The following is a 27846-nucleotide window of genomic DNA, read 5'->3' on the forward strand; positions in this document are numbered from 1 at the left end:
TGTGCTTCAGGCTACAATCTATCACCACTAGCATAGGGCGGGCCTTATTCTCACTGAACCTCTTCTACCGTCATCACACTGCAGTAAGAGTATGTCAAAAGAAAGAATAAACATTGTGAGAAAGGACAAAGGGTCAAACTTTTTCAAACTCAAGTTTTCTTTCCTTTAATAAATGAACATTTTGATAAATTACATTTTTTTTAGTTGCAACTGTCACAAAAATACATTTTGTTTAATGGATTTGTAGAAAGGATTTACTTAAACACATCAAACCGACTGTGAAAGAAACATGCTCGGTACAGCTGTAGTTTGACTGTTAAATTCTATGGCACATTGAAGTGAATGGCAACTCCTGCTGCACCGAGCGATGTTACTGGCATACAAAAAGAAAGAAATAATGGGCCCAGATCATATAAAAGTAATCCCAAAATACAGCGTGTAAACAGAAATTCTACAAAACCGGCAAGCAACATGTGTGCAGAAGAGTTTTGCAATAATTCTGCGATAGGACTTGTAATTAAAAATGGCAATTATGAAATCCACCTTTTGATTAGGCACCATAACACTGAGTACATTGCAAATAAAAATGTTTAATTTACATATCTGTCTGTCCTCTGGTTAGATTTGTATTTAGACATCAATTCAACAAACGTCATTCTCAACAGCATATATTATTGTGACAAAAGAACATGATGCAGAGTAAAAGACAAAAATAAACATCTTTACAAAATAAATCTTTACAATTGTTGCGAAAAAGTGCTTCATGAGCGCCCAACTGTCTCATATTTAGTTTTTTAGTACACGCGTTTAAATATTGATCGTGAATTGATCTGATTTTTATCTACAATTCAAATTCGAACCAGCGTTCCCACTAAAATCACAATACGCATAGTTGTGATGTGGCAACGTTATTTACGCTGCTGCTGTGAGGCTCGGTTAAAAACAGCACCAGCAATGATTGACATAATGCCTGGGGAAGATTTCACGCAGCGCTGTCATCATGACTGAGTCTACACCAGGTAGTGACAGCCTTCAAATTAAAGACAGGAGGGAACAGCACTGTTGGAAGTTTAAAATACTGGATCCTTTCCTTATATAAAAATGATGGTCTTGGTAGGTTATGAAAACCCAAAACATACAGTAACAAGACAAAGTCAACACTAAACCAATTCCAACAAAACAGTCATGCGAGAACAAAGCGTTTCAAGTTCAATTTGATTACAAAGTGTTCAGAAACTTCATTAGAACCAAGGTGGCTTGAATTTCCTCTTACACAGAATAAATAAAATGTCCTTCGTTTCTGTTAAAGGCGTGCATGCCCCAGTCCTTAGAATAAGACATCTTCATGCTCAATCATCAGCTGCACCACCAGTTTCTGCTGCCTCATGTCATTCAGGGTTATCAAGGCATTCTGCTCCGGCGGCTGCATGAGCGTTGGACCATAGACGATCCCCAGGTTCTCAGAACTCATTAAATTGTCCTTTGCCAACTGTGTCACCCTGTTAAAAAACGATAACTGGTTATTAAGGAGACTAGAATAAGGCAAACTACAAAAAGAGGGACATGGCTAAAATATTAGAATCTTGCATAATTCCCTTATTTTCCACAAATACCATGAAAGACTGTCGTTAGTCCATTTGCCAATACTCTAATTCTGCTGTACCTTTCTGGGGGAAACAAGATTTACAACATTTTTTATAACAAGCTAAATACCGGTCTTAAACAGCTGGGCACTGTGATGTTATGCTCAGGTGTAACATTCTGCTGACTATTTTCTTATTAACACATTCATATCTTGAGGAACAATACACAGGAGATGATTACTGAGTATTTATAGAATTAGTATGGCGTAATTAGGATCAACTTAAAAACTAATAACAGTGGCTTTGGCCAGAAAAGCAATACTTTTTTTTAGTAGAAATTATTTATTGTTGACTTCAGTCTTTGTAAAGAATTTGGATTTGAACTGACCTCTTGAGGTGAGCCATCAGGTAGCGTAGGGTCTCGTAGTGGGCTGGGGGAAGCTGCAGCAAACTCTCGTGAATGGCCTCCAGTCTGGATTCAGCATTTGGAAGTTCTACATGACAATAGAGACATGATTAGTATCAGAGCGCTGCAGAGTACCAATAACACAGTGATAGCATGGAATAGCCCAGAGTGGAGAAGCTCTTACTTGCAGATTGAATAAATTTGGAGTACAAGTCAAACGTGATGACTGGAATGGGAAGATCTCTCAGGTAGAGCTTCAAAGCACCAGCAATGATGTTGATGTCTGCATAGGCACTGGCGCTGATGTCAGCCTTATCCCCATCTGTTGATGAGAACAATCCAATGATTAACATGTCCTTTTACATTTGGATACAATTATAAATAACTGCTGAAGTTCCCGTGTAGTTCACAAAATAAATTGTTGTGCCGTGCTGCAGCTGGAACAAGCTCCTCATTTAAAAGTATGAACCCGTGAACTAAACCCTCAGAGACCAGTAAGATCCTGGGGCAAATAAAAAGATGTCAACAAACCTCGGTCAAAGGCGAGCCTCACTTCCTCTACGTGCTCTGAAAAGCCAGACACTCGGTAGAGGCCCTCGGAGTTCATACCTGCAACAGACAATTGGGAAGCTTGTCTCAGTCTTTCAGGGGGTTTCTTTCTCTAAATCACCCCCCATGCATCCCATTATGCTACAAATGAACTGGAGGAAATGCAGGCAACTATCCTAACAAAACTAAATATGACATTTCTAAGTAAACAGAATACTTAAATGTTGGAGTTAAGCATGTAATAATCAAAATGTATGAACAGCTTTCCTTTCTATGAAGTGATTGACAAGTTACAATGTCATGACTGATTTACTGCTTTTTACCTCTCAGCTCTATCTCTCGAATGCACATGTCCACCACCATGGGTCGGGTCGTGTTATGAGCTTTGACTAGTGTGGTGAGGTCACAGCTATACACTTTCTTTATCCTGCGCAGGTCCGGCTGGCAGTCGCTGGGAACCAGTTTGGAGCATTGTTTGTGTACATTCAGTCCACAATCTAGAGGAGCAAAAAGGCAATACAAAGAGAGAGGGGGAGGGGGGGGGGGATTAGCTTCAAACCGATGATAACAACCATCACAGCAGGCTTAAGACAGCAGTTTGAAAAGGTTTCCCAGAGTCAGTGATGATAAACTACACTGTCAGACAGCACAGCCGCAGCTAAGCTGTCTCCAGCTCAGCCAAAGGCAGATAACAGAGAACATGATGGCAGCATGGGCGGGGGTTCTTTGAGCTAATTTAGACACATTAAGTGTGCTGGACAGCTGTAAAGAGCGGAGTGGGTGTGAGAAATACGTCTGCTTGGGTTGCTGCATAACTTTGAAATGATGGTTTTGAAGTAGCAATATTTGTCTGACTGAAATGGTTCATCACAAAGACGTTTTTACCGCCTGAGCGACGTTAACGCTTGGCTTCTGATTGCTCTCAGTCAGTGGTTGCAGAGAGTGTAGCAGGAGATAAGAACACAAATGAAGGCCAGATGGAGAGAGAGAGAGAGAGAGGACAAAGAATGATGTCCAGTTTCTCATAGCACATGAGGTGTCTGATGATACCAGTGTTTGCCTCTGGCTTATCAGCGTAGCAAAACAACAAACACTCTGTTTAGGAAGAAAGCCACGGAGTACACAACTGTGCACATCGGTTTCATGACTGTCTGAGCAGCGAACGCATCTTGTGACCATGGAAGACTTGAAAGCTGAACTCTCACACGCAATCAATCACTTAGATCTGCTGCTATATTTAGTCCAAATGTACACAACATTTGACCTGTGTTTAACCAGAATGATGTCATAATTTACAAACATTATGTGAGGAAAATCATGTTTATAGAGAAACATAACTTGTAATCAGATGAACGGCATCAGCTTTAGATGGCCTTTTCTTTGCACAGCAACCAGTTACATGGAATTATAAAAGAGCATGTCAAAACATCTAGTTGCTTCAGAGATGTGTTCTCTACTGATGCCTTTGTGTTGACTCTTCTGACTGGTGTTTGCAACTGCATTTCCCTACACTAATGCTGCTTATGTTTTATTGTTTGTTTATTTGATATCGTCTTCTTTTTAAAAAAATATATATTTTCTGATCTTTTATGAGGTTCTATGCTAAATAATTTGTTTTGATTACTTTCTTGACTGGGATCAAACAATCTTGTGGGGTGGTTAATCACAGACAGGAGGATCTCAACATGTTCATCACAGATGTATAACCAGAGAATAACCATACCATTATAAATGGGATCAATGAGTGAAAAAGGGGAAAACCACTTTTTCAAACAACCTTCTTAACAACTGAAACATCCATGACAGGATAGTGTTTTCTACAGTTCATATACTACTTGGCATCTCATTAGTGAAGTGATATTCTCTGTGTCATACATACATGAAACGCTGATGTTGGTAGTGAATAGTTACCTGAGCAGTGGACACCCTGGGCGATGAGGCCCCACATGAAGTTGGCGCAGTACTCGCACCAGTGTGGCCCTCTAAAGGTGTGTACCTGGTGTTTGGAGAAGACATGGTTATTCATCACACAAACACACACCACACATTGCCATTCATTGCTATGCCCAGTCTAACCTGGATAAACTCCCTTTTGATGTACTGGACAGAGATTACTTTGTGATACCAAGCTACAGTGGATGGGACCCCTCGCCAAATGAGAGCATTTGTATATACAAGGCAGATTAAAGGATTTACTATAATGTGTCTGGCATCTGCTACTGGGCAATCGGATACATGCAGGCAGGCAGTGAGGCAAGCCTGCAAGTCAAAATAACTGATGTACACCGACTGTGCAAATTAGAGATAAGATGGTGAACGGTAGCCCCACCTGTGTGCGCACACACACACACACACACACACACACACACACACACACACACACACACACACACACACACACACACACACACACACACACACACACACACACACACACACACACACACACACACACACACACACACACACACACACACACACACACACACACACACACACACACACACACACACACACACACACACACACACACACACACACACACACACACACACACACACACACACACACACACACACACACACACACACACACACACACACACACACACACACACACACACACACACACACAGGTACTTGAATAGGTAGCAGTCGACTGCTGAGTGAAGAGGGCATATGGCAGGTGGTGTTTGGATGGTTTTTGTTCTCTTCCAAAGGGAGTATACAAAAAGCTTTGGGGGTCATTATATTCTGCCCGTTAGCTGAAACCCAAGATACAATTGCAAGAATGTTGGGGCGCCCAGAGGCAGAGTATCCCTAACTTCTCCTTTGTATATTTAAAGAACCATAACTCTGTACTGCTCTATACAATGGACCAATCACTTACACTCTGAAAGAGAGCAGAGGACAATATCAACTCGATAACAGCTTTTTACAAGCACAGCTGCATAAAACAAAGATGGATCTGTGAAAGCTTTAAGATCAATGCTAATCAATGTACTCTGCTAATGGCTTGCCATAGTATGCATTAGTTCCCCTCAGTGCACATGGGTGTCAGCTGTATGTGCTCTCATCAAACAGCAACACATATTATGGTCTATGATGGGACAATCAAAACATCTGAGGCATCTGTAAATACATCACTGTGATTACTTAACCACTTAGGAAAAGTGTGTGAGCCAAAAAGAAAATGCTGTAAATGTATGTGTTATTAGGAGGAATATAATTAAGTTGTCAGCAGCCATTGAACTTTTGATCAGAAACCTACTCACCTTGAAGTTGTGTATCTTCTCATAGAAGCACTGCTTCTCCGGTGTATCTTTCAAGGCGGTCCGTTGCACCAGAGGTGAGGAGATCTGTGGACAGGAGGCCAACAGTTTAATAGGCTTCCACAGAAGGGTTCCCTTGCTCCCCAGTTTGACTCCCAGAGCCAAAGCCAACAGCTGCTGACGCTTCCTATCTTGTCTTTTAGCCTTGTGTGAAATAAGCTCCCCTCCTCTGTTGTCTTCCGCGTCCATGTTCAACTGATCTGGCTCCCACAGACTCTCCATCTCCTCTGGGAATATATGTGGTGGCCGGACGTTGGTGCTGTGCAGCAGACGCTGCCGGCAGCAGCTCAGCGCAGACGAGGCAGCCACACTCCACTCCTCTGTGACCCAGGAGGGAGACTGATGACAGCTAGCACAGGGTTGACTCTGCATCTGGTCTGAATGCAGCAGCAGCAGCGAGCAAGAAGAGCTGGGGGAATGGGATTGGTAGTGGGCGGCCTGAGAGTAGGAGTGTGCCTCACACAATGGCCCTCTTTCACACGCCTAGAAAGGGCCCTGATAGGGAGGGGCCAGGAGCTTTAGAGTGAGGGCGGTCGGGTGCTGTCAGGAACGCTTCATACAGCTCTGTAAGGCAGGATCAATAGTGCAGACGCCCCCTTTTTATATCGCAGAGTACATTCCCATTAGCGCGCTGCCTTCCGGACACACTCCACTGCACTTAACTGGAGATAATACTCAACTGCCAGCAGCTCTCAGTCAGTGCTGGGTCTCATAAACGGGTCAGGCTACTGCTCAAAGACTGACCAAAGATCCCCTGGCCTGCAGAGCCGTGGCTGTTGTCGTAATTCAAACAGATCTTGACCTCCAGCTATGTCAGTTGGCTGGTGGAATTCCCCATACTGCCGTCCAGACTGGATCTTCCAGACACTCGTGACTGCAGACTACTTCCGCCAATCACAATCATCGTCTCAGAGAACCAGCAGAGCTAGCCCATCAACAGGGATTGGGGGGGGGGATTACTGCCATAATCCTTACACAGGGAATAATCCTGCAGTGCCCAAATCCAAGTAAAGTCCCACAGCAGGCTCATTTGCCGGTCCGCAATCATGTACTATTTTGGCAGTGGGGGGCTGATGCTGTGTTCATGCTGAATGTGTCCCTATTAGCTCTGCTTGTAAACAACCATTAAACTGCAACAGAAGGCTTTTGGCTTTTCTAATTAATCAAGAAGCCCTGAACGTGCATAATGCTGACAACAGAGCAGACTACATGTTAAATAACAAGCTTCTGCCAGAGATTGAGTCAAACAGCTATTTTACAGAACAACTCAGCCTTAACATAGAAAAGCTATCACGAAAAAAAGAAGGATGAATTGATTTATCACACAGGGGTCATAAAGCCAGTAAGCATTGGATGTGTGAGGATAAAGAGCTGGAGAAAAAGTTGAGTGGTGAAGGGGAAAGCAAAAAGAGCCAAGGGGCAACTGCAAAGCTGAGATAAAATGAAAGGATTGGCAGCTTTCTGACACAGCAGCAAAGTAAAAACATATTGCTCAGGGCCTTTCGTGTGACAGCTAGTTTTCTTTGTCTCTGGCGTCTGGGACAACATTTAACTGGCTGATGGCTGCGAGAGTGACAGGACAGGTGAAGATATCTGTTATTGTGGTGGACATTCCCTAAGAGACCAACACATACCATACCATACAATGCGTCTCTACAGCTAAGTCTGAGGGGGCAGATGAGGAATAGACCACTCTGAGATATTTTAGCCCTGCAAGGTTAGAGGGAGGGAGGACGAGGGCTGAGCTCTTTGTCTGCAGGCAGATGGCTTCTTGTCTCTTAAAGAAGAGCTTGAAGAAAAGGACACAAAAGGTGGTCACACAACAAGCCCTGCTCTCTTTTCACTGGCTGGGCTCTTTATCGCTGGAGGGCTTTGTGAGAGCACAGCTGAGCGGACTCTGTTGTGACGGAGTACTTGGAATTATGGGGAAATGGTACAGTGGGCACTGACACAGTTAGACAAGAGATACAACTACCCACATCCCAAACAAAACAGCCCTAACAACATCTCTGACAAAAAGAAAAATAGACATACTGTGAAGGGTACAGCAGTCAAAGATAAAGACTATTATTCAAAAATGGAAGAAATTGGCACTTTTGACACCACTGGAACACTGAAAATGGATGTATTTGTCTATGTCTGCAACTGAAAAGAAAGGTCAAACTATGGTGTGTACAACTACATAATCAGCTTTCTTTTGCATTTTTATAGCATAACTCCTGGGAGAGAACAGGTTATTATCCACAAACAACATAACAATTTATTTTTGGAAACCTTTTCAGGGCAGGCGAGCAGAGAAGCCTGTCAAGAGAGCCCCATTGAGATTAAACCAGTGTGGCGAGTATCAGGAGAAATACAGGCAGTTTCTGGCTACTGAGGAAAGTCCTTCACATGCAAAGAGGTGATTCAGGAGGATGATCTAAGTGTTGGGTCAAGTACTCCCCCTCAGCTTCTGGGAGTATTTTAATTACACAATAATTTGCAGTCATGGCCATATGGTGGTGTCAACCTGACGCTGAGTAAATAAATGTTAATGTTGACTATACAGTGAAGCTACTGTGGCTGTAAAGCCTCAGGGCGTGGCTGTGTAATTGGTAAACATGAAGTTCAAAAAAGCTACCACAGATTTGAGCCGTCAGGCTGGGTCTCTGCTTCTTGGCCGTGTAATATTGGAGAGGACAGAAAGCGTTTTTCTCCTTTGACTGGCATGTCGTTTTAAACGCTTATTAACAAAGCCTCTTCACAGCGATCACTGACCCAGATCCTCATGTGTAAATCTTGGCAAGAGGATCATGAAGTCAGTTTTACACAAGCGCCAACACAACTGACAGTGTGACATTTAGACAGAGAGGTGCTCCAGATTTACTAGCCAAGTGAAGGTTAATTGGAGGCGGCAGTCCACAACATTTCAAACATTATAGCTGCAAATCAAACAGAGTGCAACAATTCTGGACACTGTTCAATAACGCACCGTGTTAAGCAAGCATAGTTTAGTCTGCATGTATTGGGGTGGGGAGGAGGGCGGGGGAGGTGGGCTTCCTCAAGGTTGGTTTAGGCATGTGTAGCTCTAAGCTCATTTGAAACCACAATAAATCAATGGATTGCTGACTGACCGATGGCCATAAGCATTAACGGTTCATGTTTCAAGTGACAGAGGTCCGCAGCAGACACTCCTGCTGACAGGGCTGCCATGTGTCTGTCACTGACTGACAAACTACAGGCTGACATTTGGGAGACAAACAATCCCCAAAGCAAAACATTTGGTCTTCAAGCTGAGACATCACACGACACCCTCAGATTTAATCCGATTCCAGTTTTTATCCTATTTGGGGTTCTGCCATCTTTATGTTGTTATGTGGCCCATTTATTGCTGTGTTTTTACGTTATGTTTTAGGTTTTCTATAGATTAATATATCATTACTTGTATTATTATTATTATTATTATTTTTAGGATACAGTTCGTCAAATCTCTGGAGAAGAAAATATAAGTGTTGTTCTCAAAAAAGGCTGTTTGTGAAATGCCATGATGAATGGTGGAAACAAGTTAAGATTGCCCTCTAGTGGAAGGATAGTTAGGATTCATCTCCAGCTAGAAAACAGACATTCCTCGTTGATAAATCATTCACTGACTTTAATCCCACAACAGCTCATGAGCGCCAGTGAATACAATGTGCAATTTGTCCCACCAGTGATCATTGTGTCTGATATGCATGGCAGGCAGAGCAAAGTCCCAGTCCCCTCGGTCATCATTACCTTTTAGAGGAAGCAACCAAGCATGGCAGCAGTGAACACACCCAGGGGCCACATGGATACTGTACGTCTCACTCAAAGGACAAAGTGTCCTCTCTCAGTGAAACTCTCGTTCTACTTGAATTGTAAGAAAAATGTGCAGCGGCGTGGAAGTAGATCAAAATCATGGTATTATAAAGTGTCACTAGGCTGAGGGAAATCTAACAGATAGTTTACAGCTGCCTAGATGACTAAGAGATGTTTCTGATGGAGATGTGGTGGTTAAAAAAAATCTAAACATCTAAATGTAAAATATCGCTTACTCTGACTATAACGACCGTAGGTAATCAAAGTGTTTGGTATAGAATTAAGAGTATACAAGATTTTGATGAGAAATAAAACACTTTAAAAGGTGACCTATCATGCAAAATGCACTTTTGTACGTCTTTTATACATGAATGTGTCCCAGGTGTTCCAGGGAACTCACCAAGTGTCAGAAAACACAACCCTCTCTCTTTTCCTCCATACCCAAATCTCTTAAAAAGGGGCTGCAACGGATCTGATACAGACTGATCCAGATTCGAACACTTCTGTGACGTCACAGAAGTGGCGCTACGGCTATTGGGCCAACTCCACCAATCAGGAGGAGACAGCCGTTATTGCCGTTCGAAAGCGCTGGAGACGCTGTAGTACATATGCCAGGCCTGTAGATGGTGCTGTTCTCACAGAATCAGCCCATGAAAAGACGGTGTTAAATTGAGCGAAATGAGGAATGGCTAAAATGCATGATCCGTTTGGTATTTTGAAAAATAAAAAGTATAAATATGCCTTATATAGGTATGGTCCTACACTATATTATTCAAATATAGCATGATAGGTCCACTTTAACATTCAATAATGAATAACAATCTTTAAGTCTGAAATAATGAGTAAGCACTCTTGTAGAAGCGTTGTGTTATCAAGGATGATGGAGATGGAGCTGGAGATAACACAATTATTTTTCTTTTGTTGATTGAGCCACTAGTTATTTTGGGAAAACTGCTTATTTATATTCATGTTTGACAATTAAATATATCCTATTCTCATGCAGCTTGACTGCTAACCTCACAGGGAAAATGAAACTCAGGAAGTTACTGATCCCAGTCAGGAAATAGTTTGGTACTCAACCCGCTATTACATCCAGATACTGTGTGTCCCTTTTGAACCTTTTTTTGGTAATTAACTAATTGAAAAACATGTTAGTTAGTGATCCCTAAAGTTGCCAGTATCTGTATTGTGTTAGCTTTGGAAGGAGACAGGCTAGTCTGTTTCTAATTAATGCTAATTTAAGCTAACCGGTTGCAGTTTTATATTTTCCCTGCAAACATGAGTATTGAACTACACATCAAACTTTCGGCTAGAAAACGATGAGCCCAGTTTGCCAAATGTCAAACTAACCTCTCCATTTTAAAAACCGACAGCAAAATTTAAAAACGTTAGCATTTGAGAATGATAAATAATTTCAAAATGATTTATTTAACTACATTGTTGACTTGTCTTTCCACCTTTTTATCGATTAATTGACTTACATTTGTTTTTTTCTAATTGAAGAAAATATCCAATAAACAATAGCATCTGTGAAGCAGTGCTTTGATCAATGACACTTCAACAATGTATGGATGCTTGAACTCGGTACCTTCCAGACAGCCTCTCTTAAAGCTCCACCAGTCCACACAAAAGAACATCTAGTAATGAAACTCACCCTTTCGTCTCTTTGGAAGGTGACCCTGCGTGGCTCTGTGCGTCCACGGCTCAGCCTGTGCACCATCTTGTCCTTGAGCAACGAGGTGTAACCAAGATGTTCGTAGATGGGGTTAGTGGTCATCTTGGCGATGTACTCCGCCGCCTTGGTCTCGATGTAGAGTGTGATGAGGGCGTCTGTCACAAGGTCGTGAACGGACTCAAACCTCTTCTCCCCGACAAAGTGCTTCCCATCGTAGAAAAGTCTGTAGTTGAGGGTCTGGTGCCCAAATCTGAATCGAGACACAAGACAAGAGGGAGTAAAGCTGAGCAGGGACGGAACCGTTAAGTGTGGATGAATAGAAATGAACCGGAATGATTGGAGACAGAGCAGGGAATGGGCTGATGATAGGACCGGGATTCTGTGCTGAATACTGATGCTGATTCTTTACTGACGGAGTTGGTACCTCAAGGCCAAGGTGTGTGTCCCTGGCTGTCTTTGGCTCTCCCTGATGAGGTACGCACCCTCTGCTCCCACTAGAAGCTCATCGGCATATTCTCGAGAGATCATGCCATGAAACCTGCAAAAAGAAAATACTTCTAAATATGCCTCCAATGTGATTTGATCCTAAAATACACAGATTAACATTTTGGATGTTCCCCTGAGGCTCTTACCAAAGCAAAGAGACACACATATGCACACAATACACATCCACCCACTTGAACCTAAACCACATCTGATGCATAGCAGTAACGCTAAAAAAATCATTGTCTGCAGAGTAATATTTGACAACAAAGGCATGAATATATGCGTAGTAAGTCACACTCACTCTCTGCCGTAGTATTTGGGTCTGCTCTCCATCTGTAAAGCAGAACAAGACATATTGGCTGGAGCAACATGATTTAAAAGCTCAATTAAACAGCTATGTGAATTGTTCTTACAGCCTGTGTGGAAGATAAAGGACTCCACAGCACAGGGTAGATTATCTCCATCTGTGCCCCCGCGTCTATTCGCAGCTACCAAACCATAAAGCCAAATCACAGAGTGTGGAGGTGAATTAGAGGCAGTGCAAGAAAACAGCCGGTGAGAGATGGCCAGATGCAAAGATGTAATATTTAGTGTGTTACTGTGTCGCCCCAGTGTGTGTGGTGTGTCGGCATTACCAATCAAACAGCACGGCTGGAAACAATTTGTCATTTTCTACATGTCATCTAACATTTTACATTTTCAGAAACTCCTTTCATTCTCTTTAACTGAGGATAGTTCAAATCTCTTTTAAAACTGACAGTCATGATCATAATGAATTTGGGATAGGTTCAATTTCATTTTGTGCTTGGTCTTTACGGGCAGCCACAATCTCGCAGAGCCAGCCCAAAACTTTCGCTTCGCTCATCATAGCATGGCAAGAATCAAAATAGGATGAGACATGCCTCATTTCTGGTGGGCTGAACAGCTCTCCCAGTGAGGGCTGCAGGAACAAGAAGAGCAACTTGTCTCTCAGCTTTATTCACAAAGATGAAGCAATAAAGTCTATGCTGTCTATTCAAAGTGTTCCTGTTGTGTGCACGATAGTGACTGTACTCTGTAAGTCATGTGCCCGATGAAAATTGAAACAGGTTTTTGCTTCCTGTACTTGTTCCATCTGGAACTCTTCCTGATGTTCTTCCCATGTAAATGAAGGGAGACAAAATGTAACACAAATGTGTTAAAAGTTTTTTTTTAGCTTCACTTCAGTTGTTAGTTATACATGTTGATATCATCCAAAGTTACAGTGTTATCAGATAAAAAGTCCCTTGTCTATGAAATACTTTATATAACCTATTCTCTTCCATCTTAGCATATGACTGCAGTTCTGTCCTCCATTCAGAAGAGACCAAATTAAAGACATATGAAGTCCCAGTGAAACAGAAGCTTCCTTGTTTACAGTATACACACCGATTTATTAATAATTGTTACTAGCTTATGTAAAAATGTAACATTTCTGTTTTACGGAGGAAAAATTATTGTAATGTGAAAATATTGAGATATTTTTGCGTATTTAGTTTGGTAGATATTGTTAAACAGGTTCATAATATTACTGTACCAGGGTTGTGATCTTGAAGGGTTAAAAGTAAATTTCACATTTCATATTGCCTATGGGGCAAATAATAAACCATCAAGTTGGAGCATTGTACTTGATTGTCTAATTCTAGCACAGCAGCACACAGTTTACATAGCGACTCCTGAGGTGTGGGAGTTACAAGAAGCAGCAAGTCAGTCCCCATAGCTGACTGATTGGTCTGGCTTCCAGCTGCCACACTCAATCACTTCTTCTGAATGTTTTCAGGCTGCAAACTGCAGCTTGGCTCTGGTGTGGTAGAGGTCAGAAGTCTACCAGACTATGACAATATGAAAAATAAGAAAGCTAAATAAGTTATTCCGCTATGTTTTGACGTTATTTGGTTTTTCTGTGTTCTTCTTATTCATAATTATAATGCATTTTATTAATATTTTGTGAAGCAAGTTGCTTTTTCATATGAAGTATAAACATAGATTAAGGGGTTGTTATTACGAGGACATCATTGTCATTAATAATAAAATACCAAACAACTGATGTTACAAGCTCCTCGGTTGGGAGGTATAGACTCTGGTTTTATATTTTAACCATGTACTTATAAAATATAAAAAACAGCAACAAATACCAATCATTTCAGCCCTATACAGTAGCCCATTGTATACAGCTTTACAGATGTACTGACCTCCTGAGGACATGTGATCCTCTTTGGTCTCGGGGCTTCCTGCTGTAGCTGGTACACTGTTGGAGAGAACAGGGATGGTAATTAAGGCCCTCGAAGTGACGTACACAGCTCAATGCAAGTTGTAATTACATACATTCTGTAGCTTTGTTACCAAAATAGCAACCTCTACACACACATAAGAAGCAGGAAACTAAATGGTGCAGAGCAGCTTCCAGACGATGGACACTCCTCAATCAAACACAATCTCCATTTAGTCTAGCTCTGACTCAAAGGTAACAAGGAACAACAGGAGCCATTAGCTTACAGTATACAGACTAAGGAGTCAGAGGTTTACATGGTCATACATCTGCAAACCATATGTGTAAATCAAGACCTTTTGTTCACTTACCTAATGTGCACAATGCTGCTAAACCCAAATACGTACACTTCTAAATACACACATGCTGCAAATCCAAGTTTCTCTGTATTACAGTAGATGTACTTAAAAGATCGGGAGAACTTGAAATAAAATCTGAATCAAAGTGAAAATGGAATTAAAGGATTTGTGCCAGTCTGAGTAATCACCTCAGCAGCTTCACAGAATCAGTACATTACAATTAGTGATCCAAAAGTGAGAGAAGCCAAGGCGCTGCTGCCGTTTTACTGAACAGGATGTCAGTGGGGACAGAAATATTACACCAACGGAATAATCAGTAGCTAAATGTGGTTATTTATCTTTCTTAATACGTCTAGAAGTTGCGTTTCACTTTTATCTGACAAGCTGCCAAATCCGACTCTATAATAGCCCTTTCTATATTATCAGTGAACTGCTTTATACTTTAATGCTCTCACTCCTAAATGGACTTTTAGCAGTCTATCATTTTGTAATATGTAGAGGAGGGCTGAAGACTAAAACAATGTCCTCTTTTTTTACAACTAGTAGAGTAACATCAGTGAGTGAGGTTTAGCTAAGTGTTCACAGGAGCAGATCCTCCATGCAGGGGGAGGAAGACTCCTCACTGTGAATGTTCATGTTCATGTTTTGTCAGGCTGACTTAAGCCAACCAGCAAGATCTGGACATCATCCATTCCTGTGACACACTGAGCTCTAAAAATACTTCAGCTGAGGACCAGAGGAGTCAAGGCAAGATGGGAGGATTCAGAAATACAGCATTTTAGGAGAGAATATTGGGAAGGGATATTACAACATGGGGGAAATGAATAAAAAAGATTTAAAATGTTAAAATGTAATCAAGAACAGGCAGTTCCCAGCTGAAATGATGTGTGCTCTGCTTTAACAAAGGCCTTATATTCTGATTCCTAACCCATTTCCTCCCACATGGAAAAAAACATTGTAAAATGAGGTGGGTGTACTGATGATCTGTTTTCAGCTAAGCCTCTTTGCAGGTAGAAAGTCATATTTTTACCCCAGTGACGGTAACCCAATTTACTCAGCGATCAGGAATCCGCTGCTTTGCATTTGTGAACGTGTTGTGTGGGCGTGTGTGTTTGATTGTGTGCTTATTATGCTTGTGTGTATACAGCCTTTTGAAAGCTGCAGCATATACAATTGTACAATAAAACCCAATCCTTCCAATTATAGAATAATGTCTCTGTTATTTATAAATCAAAAATAAATATGCTGTTATTTACAGAGATACACGAAAGGCCAAAGTCAGGTCAATCCCGTCAAAACATGGCTTACTGGCATATAGCATAAATGAAATGACTCACAGTAGGACTTCCATATGGGCGGTTGGTAATCCTCAGGGTCTGTAAAACACACAAATAAAGCAGGATTCTGTTATTAACTCGCAGTGGTATTTACAGACTGTGCCCTGTTTTTCCTCATTAAAATCTCCATTACTATCTCTTTCCCAGTGGAATGACTGAGAGCCTTTCACCATGGTCATGTCAACGTTGTTTACCCCTTTGTTACAATCATGCATATGGATCACACTGTGCAGCTGCCTCCTGAGACGCAACATTGAATACACTTCAAGGACAATCAATACATCCAACATCTTGTTGGCACACACAAGATCTGTATTGCCAGCATGGTCCCAAACAAACACACCAATCTAAATTAATGAAAGTAAATACAATTTAGATCTCTAAACTCATGGTAAGACTTTCCGCTAAGAAACACAGTGGTTGATTTATGATCATGTGAACACATTCCTGAAATGTGATGGTGCTGTAACATTAGCTTGAAAAGAGTAAATGGCCTGTAGCAAGTGATAATTTAGTGTAGTACCCAGCGGCTAAAGTAATGACTTCCAATAAATATTGTCACTGAAAGAGTAAGAAAGTGGCCACATTTGCCATCGTACAGTGCCAGGAAGGTGTTGAAAGTATGGACCTCATTATGACATGAACGGCATATTTTACTCATATTATATCAATAATGTTGACAAAACTTTTGCCTTATCTCTCTCAGATCAGAGAGATATGGTTAACACATACGCAACATTTATTTTATTTCTATTTATTTATTTGACAGGGACAGTGCACATTGATTGACATTTCTGTAAATGCGCCAGACTTAGCCAACAGGCTATTTTTCGTCTGTAGTCCCTGGACAGATGTTGAAAGTCATCCTAAAAACAAAAATTCACTTCAAATAACAGGTAAATACAATCAGTAAAACAACATTCAACAGAAATACTTATATTATGATAAAAAACACATTCAAACTTGCTTTTTTATATCAATATGCTGTTTCGTAGGTCAATTGTAAACCTTGATGATAAGATAATGGTGTTGCAAATTAATTATGTGGAAAGGGACCAAATGTCAAGGCAAAAACAATCGGGTGCAAGATGGAAATGATATCTTAACTGCAGTGGACAAAGATCTTCACACTGTTATGCTCCACATTAATCGTTTATTTATCTTTTCATATGATCAAGGCAATGCTTGACCTACAAGATCCTAATAAGGTGTCTGTATTATGTTACAAACAAAGCTATAATTACACATAAGGAACATTTTATTAACTCAACAGGTACAACTTAAAAAGTTAGAAAATCATGCTCTCTCCACTGATCATCATTTCATGGTTTGATGCTATTAACAGTATAAAGCATGATTTCTTTACAGGTTTTAACCCGTAGGCAAAAATATGTGATTTTATATATCGAAATGTTACTGCAAGTCCTACATGTTAAAACAGTGAGAAGATCACACAGCATCAAACATAGCGGCCTATCACAAAGACAGATGGCACTAGCTGCCAAATATTTAGTATAATACCTCTCATTAAACTCCCAGCGCCACTGCTGAACGACCCAAATGATTGTGTGAATAATGAATCATGCTGGCCTGGAAGATACATGTGGCTCATTTCAAACATTCCTTTGCAGTCATCAGCAAATCGGTGCCACACCTCTCTGGCCAGAGGGAACAAATAAAACACTCCTGAGAGAGGGAAAACCAGTGTGCACTTGTTGAGTGTGGGTATTGACGTACGGTAAGCAAAATTGTGAAACTTTCTCATAAGTAGTATCAATCTATACGACTCTTAAAACTAGTTCTCCTAAAGTATAGTATAAAGTACTATTTTTACGCTGCTATGGACAATCTTGCAATAATGCCCATTTCAGTCAGACAACTCACGCGGTTCTTTAACATGTTTATTAGAAGCAGCATACAGTTGAGTTTGGCGTCTAGGCTCGGACCTCATCACTCCACACATATACATGGCACGATGAGTGTTACACCGGGAGTATTTTATTTAGACAATTCACTAGCAGGCAAGCAGCAGCGACGTGGAAGTAGCTGCAGCAATAGCAGCAGCAAGCAATGCATGGAGAGAGATCTGGCAGGTTAAATAGAGCGGCATATTAAGGAGACTCTGTTTGGTTGGCTGTAGAGTGGCAAGGGGGCGTTATGTATGAATGCAGCATAAGTGCTCGAGTTGACTGCCTGAACTAGCTCGCAGGCTTCGCCCCATTCTATGGACAATCTGCACTAATGTATATACATTTGTTTTTATATTCGGGATTGTGGGAAACGGTCTGTCTGTACACACAAGCTGGAAGATTGACAATAAAGTTGACTTTGACTTTTGACTAAAGTATGTTTATTATGATGCTATATTATATACAACCGTCTAACTGGCAGCACAGAAAGGGCAGCAGTCAGAGTGTTTCAGCATCATCTCTTCTCATCACATTAGCGCTGTTTCTTTGGAAAGAGCTACATTAATTACACACAGTGAAGAGAAGTGGTCCATATGATCAAATGCTGAATAATTATGTAAATTATAAGAAGCAGCTCTACTGAGAAGTGGATGTTTTGAGTTATCGTTGTTACCAAAGCTCTTCACAGTCTTCCTTCAAATACAAATAAACAGGCTTCAGGCTCAGTTTGCTGAAGCTGTGTCACTGTGTATTGCACTGGCAACAGTTTGAAAGATTTATTCCACTGCGGCTTGTTTAAAAAGGATGTGATTTCATCTGGTAGGCTGCCAAATAGTCGCTTTTCAATCTGATACTTTTTAATGATGAATGGCATTTCTGTCTGGAGTATGGCCCGGGAAAGGAAGCTCGTAATGGTCCCACACACACACACACACACACACACACACACACACACACACAAAAAAAGAACATCAATAGGAATTTCTAAGCAGCTCAGAGCTTGTGCAGTTTAATGATCAGGGAGAATTTAAAATGCTGGAGCAGCCAAAGGGTTCTTCCCCTCCAAAAAACAGATATTAATTGTGTTGTTTTCTATTACTCTCCAGTCAGAGGCGTTCAATAAAATAATCACCGGCGGGTGTTTGCTAAGGTGACAAAGAGAATAGGTGATGAAGCTCACCTAAGACATTTATCCCCTGAGATAATGTTTGACGCCTGCGCACATGCTCACAAAAAGAAATGAACCGTCAGCACATAAAACAGTTACTTGAGTCGTGCTAAAAAGCTATGTATCCTGCTTTAGCCCTACTATTAGATACCACAAAAAGAACAAATGAAAATAGTTTAATTGATAACTGTGGAATGTAAATGGCTGGCAATGTTATGACGCCTTTTTTTGATGATGTTATAGGAATATGCTGCATGATTAATAGGGTAATAATTAGGGTTGCAAAATTCCGGGAATTTTCAAAGATGGAAACTTTCTATGGGAATTAACGGGAATTTATGGGAATAAACTGGGAATTTTCAAAATTGAAGGTTGGCCCTTCATAGGGATCTTATGGGGAAAGTATATTTTAGCATAATCTTGACTAAAACAAACGGATGCCATTCAAATACACTAGAATATCCATGCCATAGCACACTGCTTACTGCATGGCTATTGAGACCACACCCCCTACAGGCAGTGTGCATTCCTCCATCACATGCACAGATGATTTTGAGAAGACTGAATCACACTTTTGAGCCCAAAGCACAAGACAAATGAAGCCACATCTTTTCATTTAACATTTTGAATGGGACTTTGTAGGGATTTTTGGATGGGGGGTGCATTTTTGTTCATTTTTTAATGAGTGGGGTTGGGGGGGATGAGTAATATTTAACTCAACATTCCTCTTTTCGTTCTTCAATGAAACAAATAATTGTTCAATAAAATAATTAAAACTTGTTCTGTTCTACTTAAAAAAAAAATATATATATATATATATATATATATATAATTTTGTTTCATTTTGCATAGAATATTTCCAAAATTCCCCAGCTTAACTTCCCATGGAAACTTTCCGGAAATGTTCCGCCCCTTTACAACCCTAGTAATAATAGGTAAAGAGGTCATATGTAACTGATCATGTTTCCCAAAAACATAAAATATAGATATCGAGTTGTTGTATACTCTAACAATACATTCAATGTCTAAACAAAGATATACTATTACTATAACATTGAATTATTAAATTTCATGCTAACATTTAATTGCCTTTCATAACTTTTACAACGTTGATTGTGACAGAGAGATACACCAATTGCAATGGAGCAGTAATGGCCTGTTAGTGTGCAAATTGCATAAATAAATACAGTCTAATGTAACATTCTTGCACCATAAGAAAGGGCTTTTTGAGTTTGATGGATTTTACTTTCTAACAACAAAAAATTGGTATCACCAGGATATATTGGACATCATTTTTGTTAACACTACAAACAGAAATCCTCTTATTAAAATGCATTTGAGGTATTTCCTGTTTGTAAACACTTCTTCTGCCAGTATATCAGATCAAAATAGGGAAATGTTTGATGGACTTCAATGATGAAAGATCTCTCCTCTTCTCCCTATACTAGTTATTAATTCATAGTTCATACTAGATGCGACTTCAAGGACCATCTGCAAACGCATGAAATACAAGATGCACAGCTGTCACTGTTCCATGTTTTATATGCTGTCTAATTGCAAGATACTGGCACCCCCCCATTTCGAACACTGATCATAGACACTAAAAAGGTTGAGAACGAATCACAGACATGCTTTAAAAACAGGACTGTTTTCAAATCAGCCGAGTATACACACTCCTCACAAGAAAACGATAGATCAGGTTATTCTGTATGTTGATTTCCAGTTCAATGTCCAATGTGTTTATGGTCTACATGGTCTCATCTCTGCAGGGGTTGGGGTCTGAAGGTGAGTGAGTTTGTTTTGGTGGATCCTCAATCTCATTTCATTTCAAGCTATGAGAGTGCCGGGCAATAACAACGTCCTTTGTGAGAGATATGGGTTATTTGTATCATGACCTTGACTTAGCAATGATGAAGTTAGAATTGTAACAAACTCACACATTTTAAACCAGCGTTTCTAAGGTGTTTTCTTCCTCTGCTACACAAGAACTAAACAAGCCTTTCAGATGTGGCTTGCTCAAAAGAAATGTGCTACCTGGAACATGTAGATGACTCTCAGATTCATGTCTTGGAAGTAATGAGCACCTATGTACGTATTGTTATCCTATTTTTTTATTAAACTCATTTACCCTTTAAAAAAGGAGAAAAATGTAATGTATAAATGACACAACACATTGTGGAGCACTCAGATACATGCAGGCCCTCACATAAAAGCACCTGCGCGCACAAACACACACACTGTGGTGTCAGTGGGATGCAGCAGAGCTGCAGCAGAGAGACCATCTGCGGATTACTCTGGTCCAAAACAGACATTTCAACACTGCCTTAGTGCTGAGTAGATGACAGGTAACAGGGTGCCTCCCTCAGACATGTTTGTGTGCAACTGGGCTGGACTCCATTGGAGAAACGGTTTGTTATTTTCCATTAAGAAGATTAAGATGAGTTTAGATGAGCTTTTAAAAGCACAAGTTATCTGCCACGGAGTCTGTATATGTAATTAATACAGGCTTGGCTACTGGGATATGTTGAACTACAATTGAAATACTTGTGGGACAAACATTGCCCTTGCTGATGCTGTAAAACACGCAGATCATTTTAGTCATTCAGCATACATGACACAAATCCAGTCCGATGTGATTTATACTGGTAAGTACAATAATTAGATGTGGTGGAAAGATTTCGAGGTGAAATGAGCCTTTGCCAGACATATGTGCAGGATCGCGTCGAGCAGACAGCCTCTCGGTATTACATACGTGGGCGACTGTGGCTGCGAGGGAGTGCGGTCGTCTTTCAACCAGAAGGTTGTGGGTTCGATCCCAGCCCATGCGGTCAACATGTCGATGTATCCTTGGGCAAGATACTTAACCCTGAGTTGCTCCCGATGGCATGGCCAACGGTGTGTGCATGTGTATGTTAGGTCCTAGAGTAAGATACACTGCTCTGTATGAATGGGTGTGAATGGGTGAACGACATGTAGTATGTAAAGTGCTTTGAGAGGTCTTAAAGACTGGATAAAGCGCTATATAGGTACAGTCCATTTATCATTTACATGGCTGTAACTTTGCCTCTCTGACCAATGTTGTCATTTAAGACTGAAGGCATACTTTCATGCTCTACCCTTCAATTTATCTTCAAAGCTGTATTTCCTGGAGCCGTCTGGCAAATGGTGTGCTGCTGGTACAGTACATGCTTCAATGCCCCTCCCGTGCCAAGAATGTGTAAGAATCTCCTGATCTAGAACCATTTCCACTAAATATCTTTTCCAGGCAAACGAAGAGATTGCAAAACACATGCTGCAATCCTGCTGCAGTCCTTCCAGTTGTTATGCTATCTTATTATAACTGGACTCAAATGTACAGGGTATATCCATTATTATTCATGTATAGTGTTTTATACCGTGTGCATATAATGCAGACTAAACATTAAAATGTGGTTTGTGTCCATACCATTGTTGCTTCATTTCAATAATTAGCACAAAGTGCAGAAATAAATCAATGTCTGTGCACATAATATAATTACAGTTGCCAATATCATAAATCAATACTCAGCACAAAAAGCTGCCATCATTGACACAAGTTAAAATTAACCTTATTTTTCACACTCTGCCACAAACAGCCTCCAAACAAAATAACCTTTTAAATCAGAAGCAGCTGAAATAACTTCACCAAAAGCACTTGGTTTGCAGCCAGAACAGAAAACCCTAATATGGAGTAGAAATTGAGCCGAGATTCATTTTTGAGTCAAATGCCTCACAGACAAGATTATTCAAATGCTGTGTCTGACTTCCAAAGAGCTGCGTATGAAAATAATAATACCCTTGTGAGAACCCCTCCATCCCTGGCAGCAGCGCAGCTTGTAACCTCTGATAATTATATTGAGAGCCCAAAAGTAATGACAACCCTCCAATGCCACAGAGAGAAAAGAGTTTCCTCTTAAAGCAGCAGTGGTCAAACAGTAAATCTATTGCTTTCTGAAATGCACACATGAGATAATGCTCGGTGAAGTATGTGGTTGCCACAGGGTATATCAGCTTGGAAACAACTGTCTGTCCCTCCCATTGGGCAGTACCTAGGGAAATGTGACGCTGCTGTGTGGTGGGGTTGGGATGCATAGGGAGGGAAAACGTCAAACCAACATTATTTAAACTATACAATGTCCTCACCCTGTAATAAATCCTACAGCTTTGCCGTGCAATATTCAATCTTGTTTCTTTTAGAGGCGTAAAAAGTCCCCACACATTTACTAGTTTCCTAGACTCCTCTTGGTAAAATGCAAAGTATAGGTGTAAACCATAGACTGTATATATGATGGAAACAGCATATGAAACAAAATGCTGAGCCTGGTGTCATAAAAAACCTCTCCCTCCCATAGTCACACACACCGTCTCTCCCACATGCACACCCCTGGATGTTGGCGGGGTTGCCACATCAAACAGTGCTCTGATAGTGGAGTTTGTACTTTATACCCTGGCAAACATGAGCAATGCGCTTTATCAACACAGAATGGGATACACACTGAGACAAGCTATTTAATTCTAGGCTTTTTTAAACAGCTGCTAACCCACTTTCGGTTCTCATTCTGTGAAAATTCAACCCTGAAATTACATTTTTTACACATTTGCAATAGGTGGGACTCACTGAGCTACATCTCATTATATGCAATGAGGATTTGATTGGAGTTGTGTGCACACTGTGGCAGTATGAACTGTAATATCTCACTGGAGCATATTAGGATTTTTTTGTACAATGTCAGAAAATGTACTAGCCTGGTGCTGCGTTTTGGGAAATGGTAGCCTATAGGCCAACGATAATCCTACAGCCAAAGAAATTGAAAGTCAACAAGGGAGTTATGTAGATGATTGGCAATCTAATGATTACATCCAAACCCAACGTCATGATTTTCACTGATCGTTTATCCTAAATCACAGCAGTCACTGGAAGCTACTTTAATAATAGGCTGCATTTGTTTATTGTTTAACATAAAATGCAGATATAGAATGTCACATCATCGCCTATTTTAGGAGCAGGTTTATACAGGATTATTTAAAAAAACAAAAGTTTGTACAAAATGCATACATTTCAAAAGACACAGACAAGCAATAACTAAACTCCCGTAAAGAAATGTTATACTCCTTTTTAGTATTATTATCATATATTACGTGCAAGCCCCATTGTGCAGTTAGAGTGTGGGTTGTGTGAACTCTTACCGGAGGACACGGATGAACCTGAGAGGCTTGAGTTACTGGATGCTGCCATCCCAGCCCAGTTTCTCGGCTCGGTTATTCCCGTTTGGCCAAGGTGCGCTCACAGCAGCTCGTCCCCGGCGGTGCCTCCATTTCACTCACGTCCAAATGTGCTTCACCTCTCATGGATCTCTCCCGGTGACTATTTCACGTCTCGTATCCTCCGGAGCCCACCATCCGTCCGTCTGAATCTGCCGAACCTTCCCCTCGGCTGGCTGGCTGGCTGAATCTGCATCCACTGAAGGTGCTGCCGCCACGGATAAAAATAGTCAGACACGCCACAGCAATATTCTCCGCGGATCAGTTTCTACAGAGCATTTCCTCGCATCGGACAGACAGAATGTGTAGGTCTAGATCTATGCCATGCAGAAATCAGCTATGGTTTCCATGTGCCACTTTAAGGATTCTGATAAACACACTACACTGCAGCGTAGACGCGCCTTCTTAAAGTGAAAGTTTGGAGAAGGGTTGCCAGATGTAAGCAAGCCCTGCCAAAAATAAGACCAGAACTACAGACTTCTACTCTGTTTTCAGGATCCAAGACAGACTGTTAGACTTAAGAACCAACTCTTATAGGAGAGTCATGCAAGGGTCCAACTGCCTGAACCAATTGTTACACCTTTAGAATATTTTTTTAATCAGATGTCATGTTATGTTCCAAGAGCCAGAATGAATGGCATGAATGGTCTTTTGCGCCATCTGGTGGAGATGGTTTGCCTACAATTTATGGGATCATGACAGATTAAAGTAAAATATAATTGTATTTGAGGCCTGTGTGAGATGTAGCACAGATTTTTAAGAGAGATTTTGAAGCCTGCTTGATTTGATCAATATCCCAGCCACAGCTATACCTTCTTCAACTGGATGTTCTTGTAATGAGAAACAATGTGGGTTGATGATTGTTATTTTAATTTTGATGGTGACCAACAGGTGGCTGATTGGATCCGTATTGCTTAAGTACTGATGTGGTGTGATACCTGGAGTGGCAAAATTATTAGTGAAAGAAAAGCACTCCCTTCTCTGTCATTACCATTGCATTGCATTTAGCTGACGCTGTTATCCAAAGCGACTTACAATAAGTGCATTCGTCCAATAAGATACCAACTTGAAGAAAACAGAATCATATAAGTACATCAGGTTTCATAGAGCTAAAACATTTAAAGTGCTACTCAACTGGCTTTAGATAAGCCAGTCCTTTATTAGTAAGTGCTTTGTTAGCAATTCTTTGTTAGTAATTCTATCGCTCGAAGTGGAGTCGAAAGAGATGGGTTTTAAGTCTGCGCCGGAAGATGTGCAAGCTATCTGCTGTCCTGATTTCAATGGAGAGTTCATTCCACCATTTTGGAGCCAGGATAGCAAACCGACGTGTTTTTGCTAATGGGAACTTGGGTCCCCCTCGCAGTAAGGGTGCAGCGAGCCGTTTGGCGATGCAGAGCGGAGTGCACGTGCTGGGGTGTATGGTTTAACCATGTCCTGGATTTAGGAAAGGCCAGATCCATTCACAGCATGGTGCGCAAGTACCATTGTCTTGAAGTGGATTCTAGCAGTTACCGGAAGCTAGTGAAGTGAGCGTAGGAGCGGCGTGGTGTGGGAGAATGTTGGAAGGTTGAAGACCAGACGAGCAGCTGCATTCTGGATGAGCTGCAGAGGTCGGATGGCGCATGCAGGTAGACCAGCCAGGAGGGAGTTGCAGTAGTCTAGGTGTGAGACGACGAGAGCCTGGGCCAGAACCTGCGTCGCTTTCTGGGTCAGGAGGGGACGTATCGTCCTGATGTTGTAAAGAGTGTATCTGCAGCAGCGGGTTGTAGCAGCGATGTTTGCAGTGAAGGACAGGTTGTTATCTAGGATCACACCCAGATTCCTTGCAGTCTGAGTCGGAGAAACAGCAGAGGTGCCGATGTTGATTGTCCGGTCAAGAGTGGGACAATCTTTTCCCGGAAGGAAAAGCAGTTCAGTCTTGTCATGGTTGAGCTTGAGGTGGTGAGCAGACATCCACTGAGAGATGACCGCTAGACAAGCAGAGATGCGTGCGACGACCTGGGTCTCTGAGCGGGGAAAGGATAGAATTAGTTGGGTGTCGTCAGCGTAGCAGTGGTATGAAAAACCATGCGGGCTAATGACAGATCCGAGCGAGTTTGTGTACAGGGAGAAGAGGAGGGGACCAAGAACAGAGCCCTGAGGGATTCCTGTAGTTAATTGGCAAGGGTCGGACTCGGACCCTCTCCAAGTTACCCTGTAGGTACGGTCTTTGAGGTATGAGGTGAGGAGGGAAAGTGCAGAGCCTGAAACTCCAAATTCTTGGAGTGCGAAGGAGGATCTGATGATTCACCGTGTCGAATGCAGCATACAGGTCCAGAAGGATGATGACCGAGGAGAGGCAGGCTGCTTTAGCCGTGTGCAGTTCCTCAGTGACAGCAAGGAGGGCAGTTTCTGTTGAGTGACCTGCCTTGAAACCAGACTGGCGCGGATCCAGAAGGTTGTTCTGATGGAGATAACAGGAGAGTTGTTTAAAGACAGCACGTTCAAGTGTATTAGACAGGAACGGGAGGAGAGAGACAGGCCTGTAGTTTATAACATCAGACGGGTTGAGAGTGGGTTTCTTAAGGAGAGGGTTGACTCTTGCCTCCTTGAGACTGTTGGAAAGTGACCAGAAGTTATAAGTGTTGATGAAATGGGTGAAAAACGGTAGAATATCAGGAGCGATAGTCTGAAGGAGGTTTGAGGGGACAGGGTTACCACTGCTGAAGTACAGATGTATGTCCAATGGCCAACAGATTAAGGTTGTGTGGTTTTAGTGGAGAGCATTTTAAACTGTAAATAAACTATAGGTTACCAAAAGAGAAAAGGAGCATGCCTTCAGCTAAATTGCTAATATGAAATCAACTACTAATACACAACGGCAGACTGATGTGATATAATCCTAATGTCCTCACCTGTTCACATGAGCTGTCATATCATGGTCCTCAGTGTTCCTCCTTCCAGATGTGATTAGCTTCTCCATTCCCATGGTGAACTGCCTTTTAGGACAGAGGTGTCTGTGAACACAACAGTGAGCTTTTTGGAGTCGTTCTGCCCCCTAGTTGCCATATAAATACATGCAGCTTGAAAATCCCAGGATTTACCACACTAAAATCACTGTTTGAGTTCGTATGTTTCTGATGAACACCGTGCATGCTGACTTATTGCGTTTTTCGCTTGTGATACAGTCGGAAAAGCTCAGGTGTACTTGATTAAATGAATAACAGGTGAATCGTCTGCTTCAGTTTGTTTTTGTGCACCGTCTAATTCATGGGTCAGACCGCATCGTTAATGATATATTGGTAACACCTGTGCTTTTCCTACTTTGACAACTGCAGTAAAGAAACGATCTCTAGCACTAAAAATAGCCTAAACAGTGAGGTTACTATACATGGTAGCTTTTTTTAAATTGTCTACCACATCCAGTAGACATGAAGCAACATTATTATGTCCACCACATCCAGTAGACAACATGTAGCAACATTATGAGTCTAAATGTGCTCCTTAAATATGTAGCTGTGTAACGTTATCCAATGTGTGTGTCTTAGCAGTTTAAAAACAAAAGGTTTACTCACCAATGTCAATATAAAAATATAAAACGTTTAGCACCCAGCAAACAATTTAAGCAACTTAGCTGAGACGCCGGAAGTCTCCGAGTCCTGCAAGACCGAGGAGAGGGCTAAAACACCGGCAAAAACAACAACTACCACGTGACCTAACATGTCATATGACCTTTTTGG

At 41.3% G+C, this 27846-nt stretch overlaps 1 protein-coding gene across 5 annotated transcripts; it reads right to left on the reverse strand.

Moving 5' to 3' along the window:
* Positions 1 to 133: 133 nt before the first annotated feature.
* On the reverse strand, positions 134 to 27786 carry chn2 (chimerin 2). 5 transcript variants are annotated; one of them, XM_071205861.1, is made up of 16 exons: positions 27682 to 27786; positions 27022 to 27123; positions 26418 to 26570; positions 24053 to 24335; positions 15770 to 15808; positions 14057 to 14112; positions 12148 to 12179; positions 11785 to 11898; positions 11340 to 11610; positions 5813 to 5896; positions 4450 to 4534; positions 2862 to 3035; positions 2521 to 2598; positions 2174 to 2311; positions 1972 to 2077; positions 134 to 1499 (listed from the first exon to the last, which is right to left on the reverse strand). In XM_071205861.1, the coding sequence occupies exons 4-16, from the start codon at positions 24099 to 24101 to the stop codon at positions 1328 to 1330; spliced, it is 1398 nt and encodes a 465-aa protein (XP_071061962.1). In that variant the 5' UTR covers positions 24102 to 24335; positions 26418 to 26570; positions 27022 to 27123; positions 27682 to 27786; the 3' UTR covers positions 134 to 1327. The 5 variants fall into 5 exon arrangements, with proteins under 5 accessions (XP_071061962.1, XP_071061961.1, XP_033958879.1 ...); XM_071205860.1 differs by having other exon boundaries at positions 25640 to 26570; XM_034102988.2 differs by lacking the exon at positions 26418 to 26570.
* Between the last annotated feature and the right edge of the window lie 60 nt (positions 27787 to 27846).

This window comes from Pseudochaenichthys georgianus, chromosome 16 (genome assembly GCF_902827115.2).
Source record: "Pseudochaenichthys georgianus chromosome 16, fPseGeo1.2, whole genome shotgun sequence".
Taxonomy (NCBI): domain Eukaryota; kingdom Metazoa; phylum Chordata; class Actinopteri; order Perciformes; family Channichthyidae; genus Pseudochaenichthys; species Pseudochaenichthys georgianus.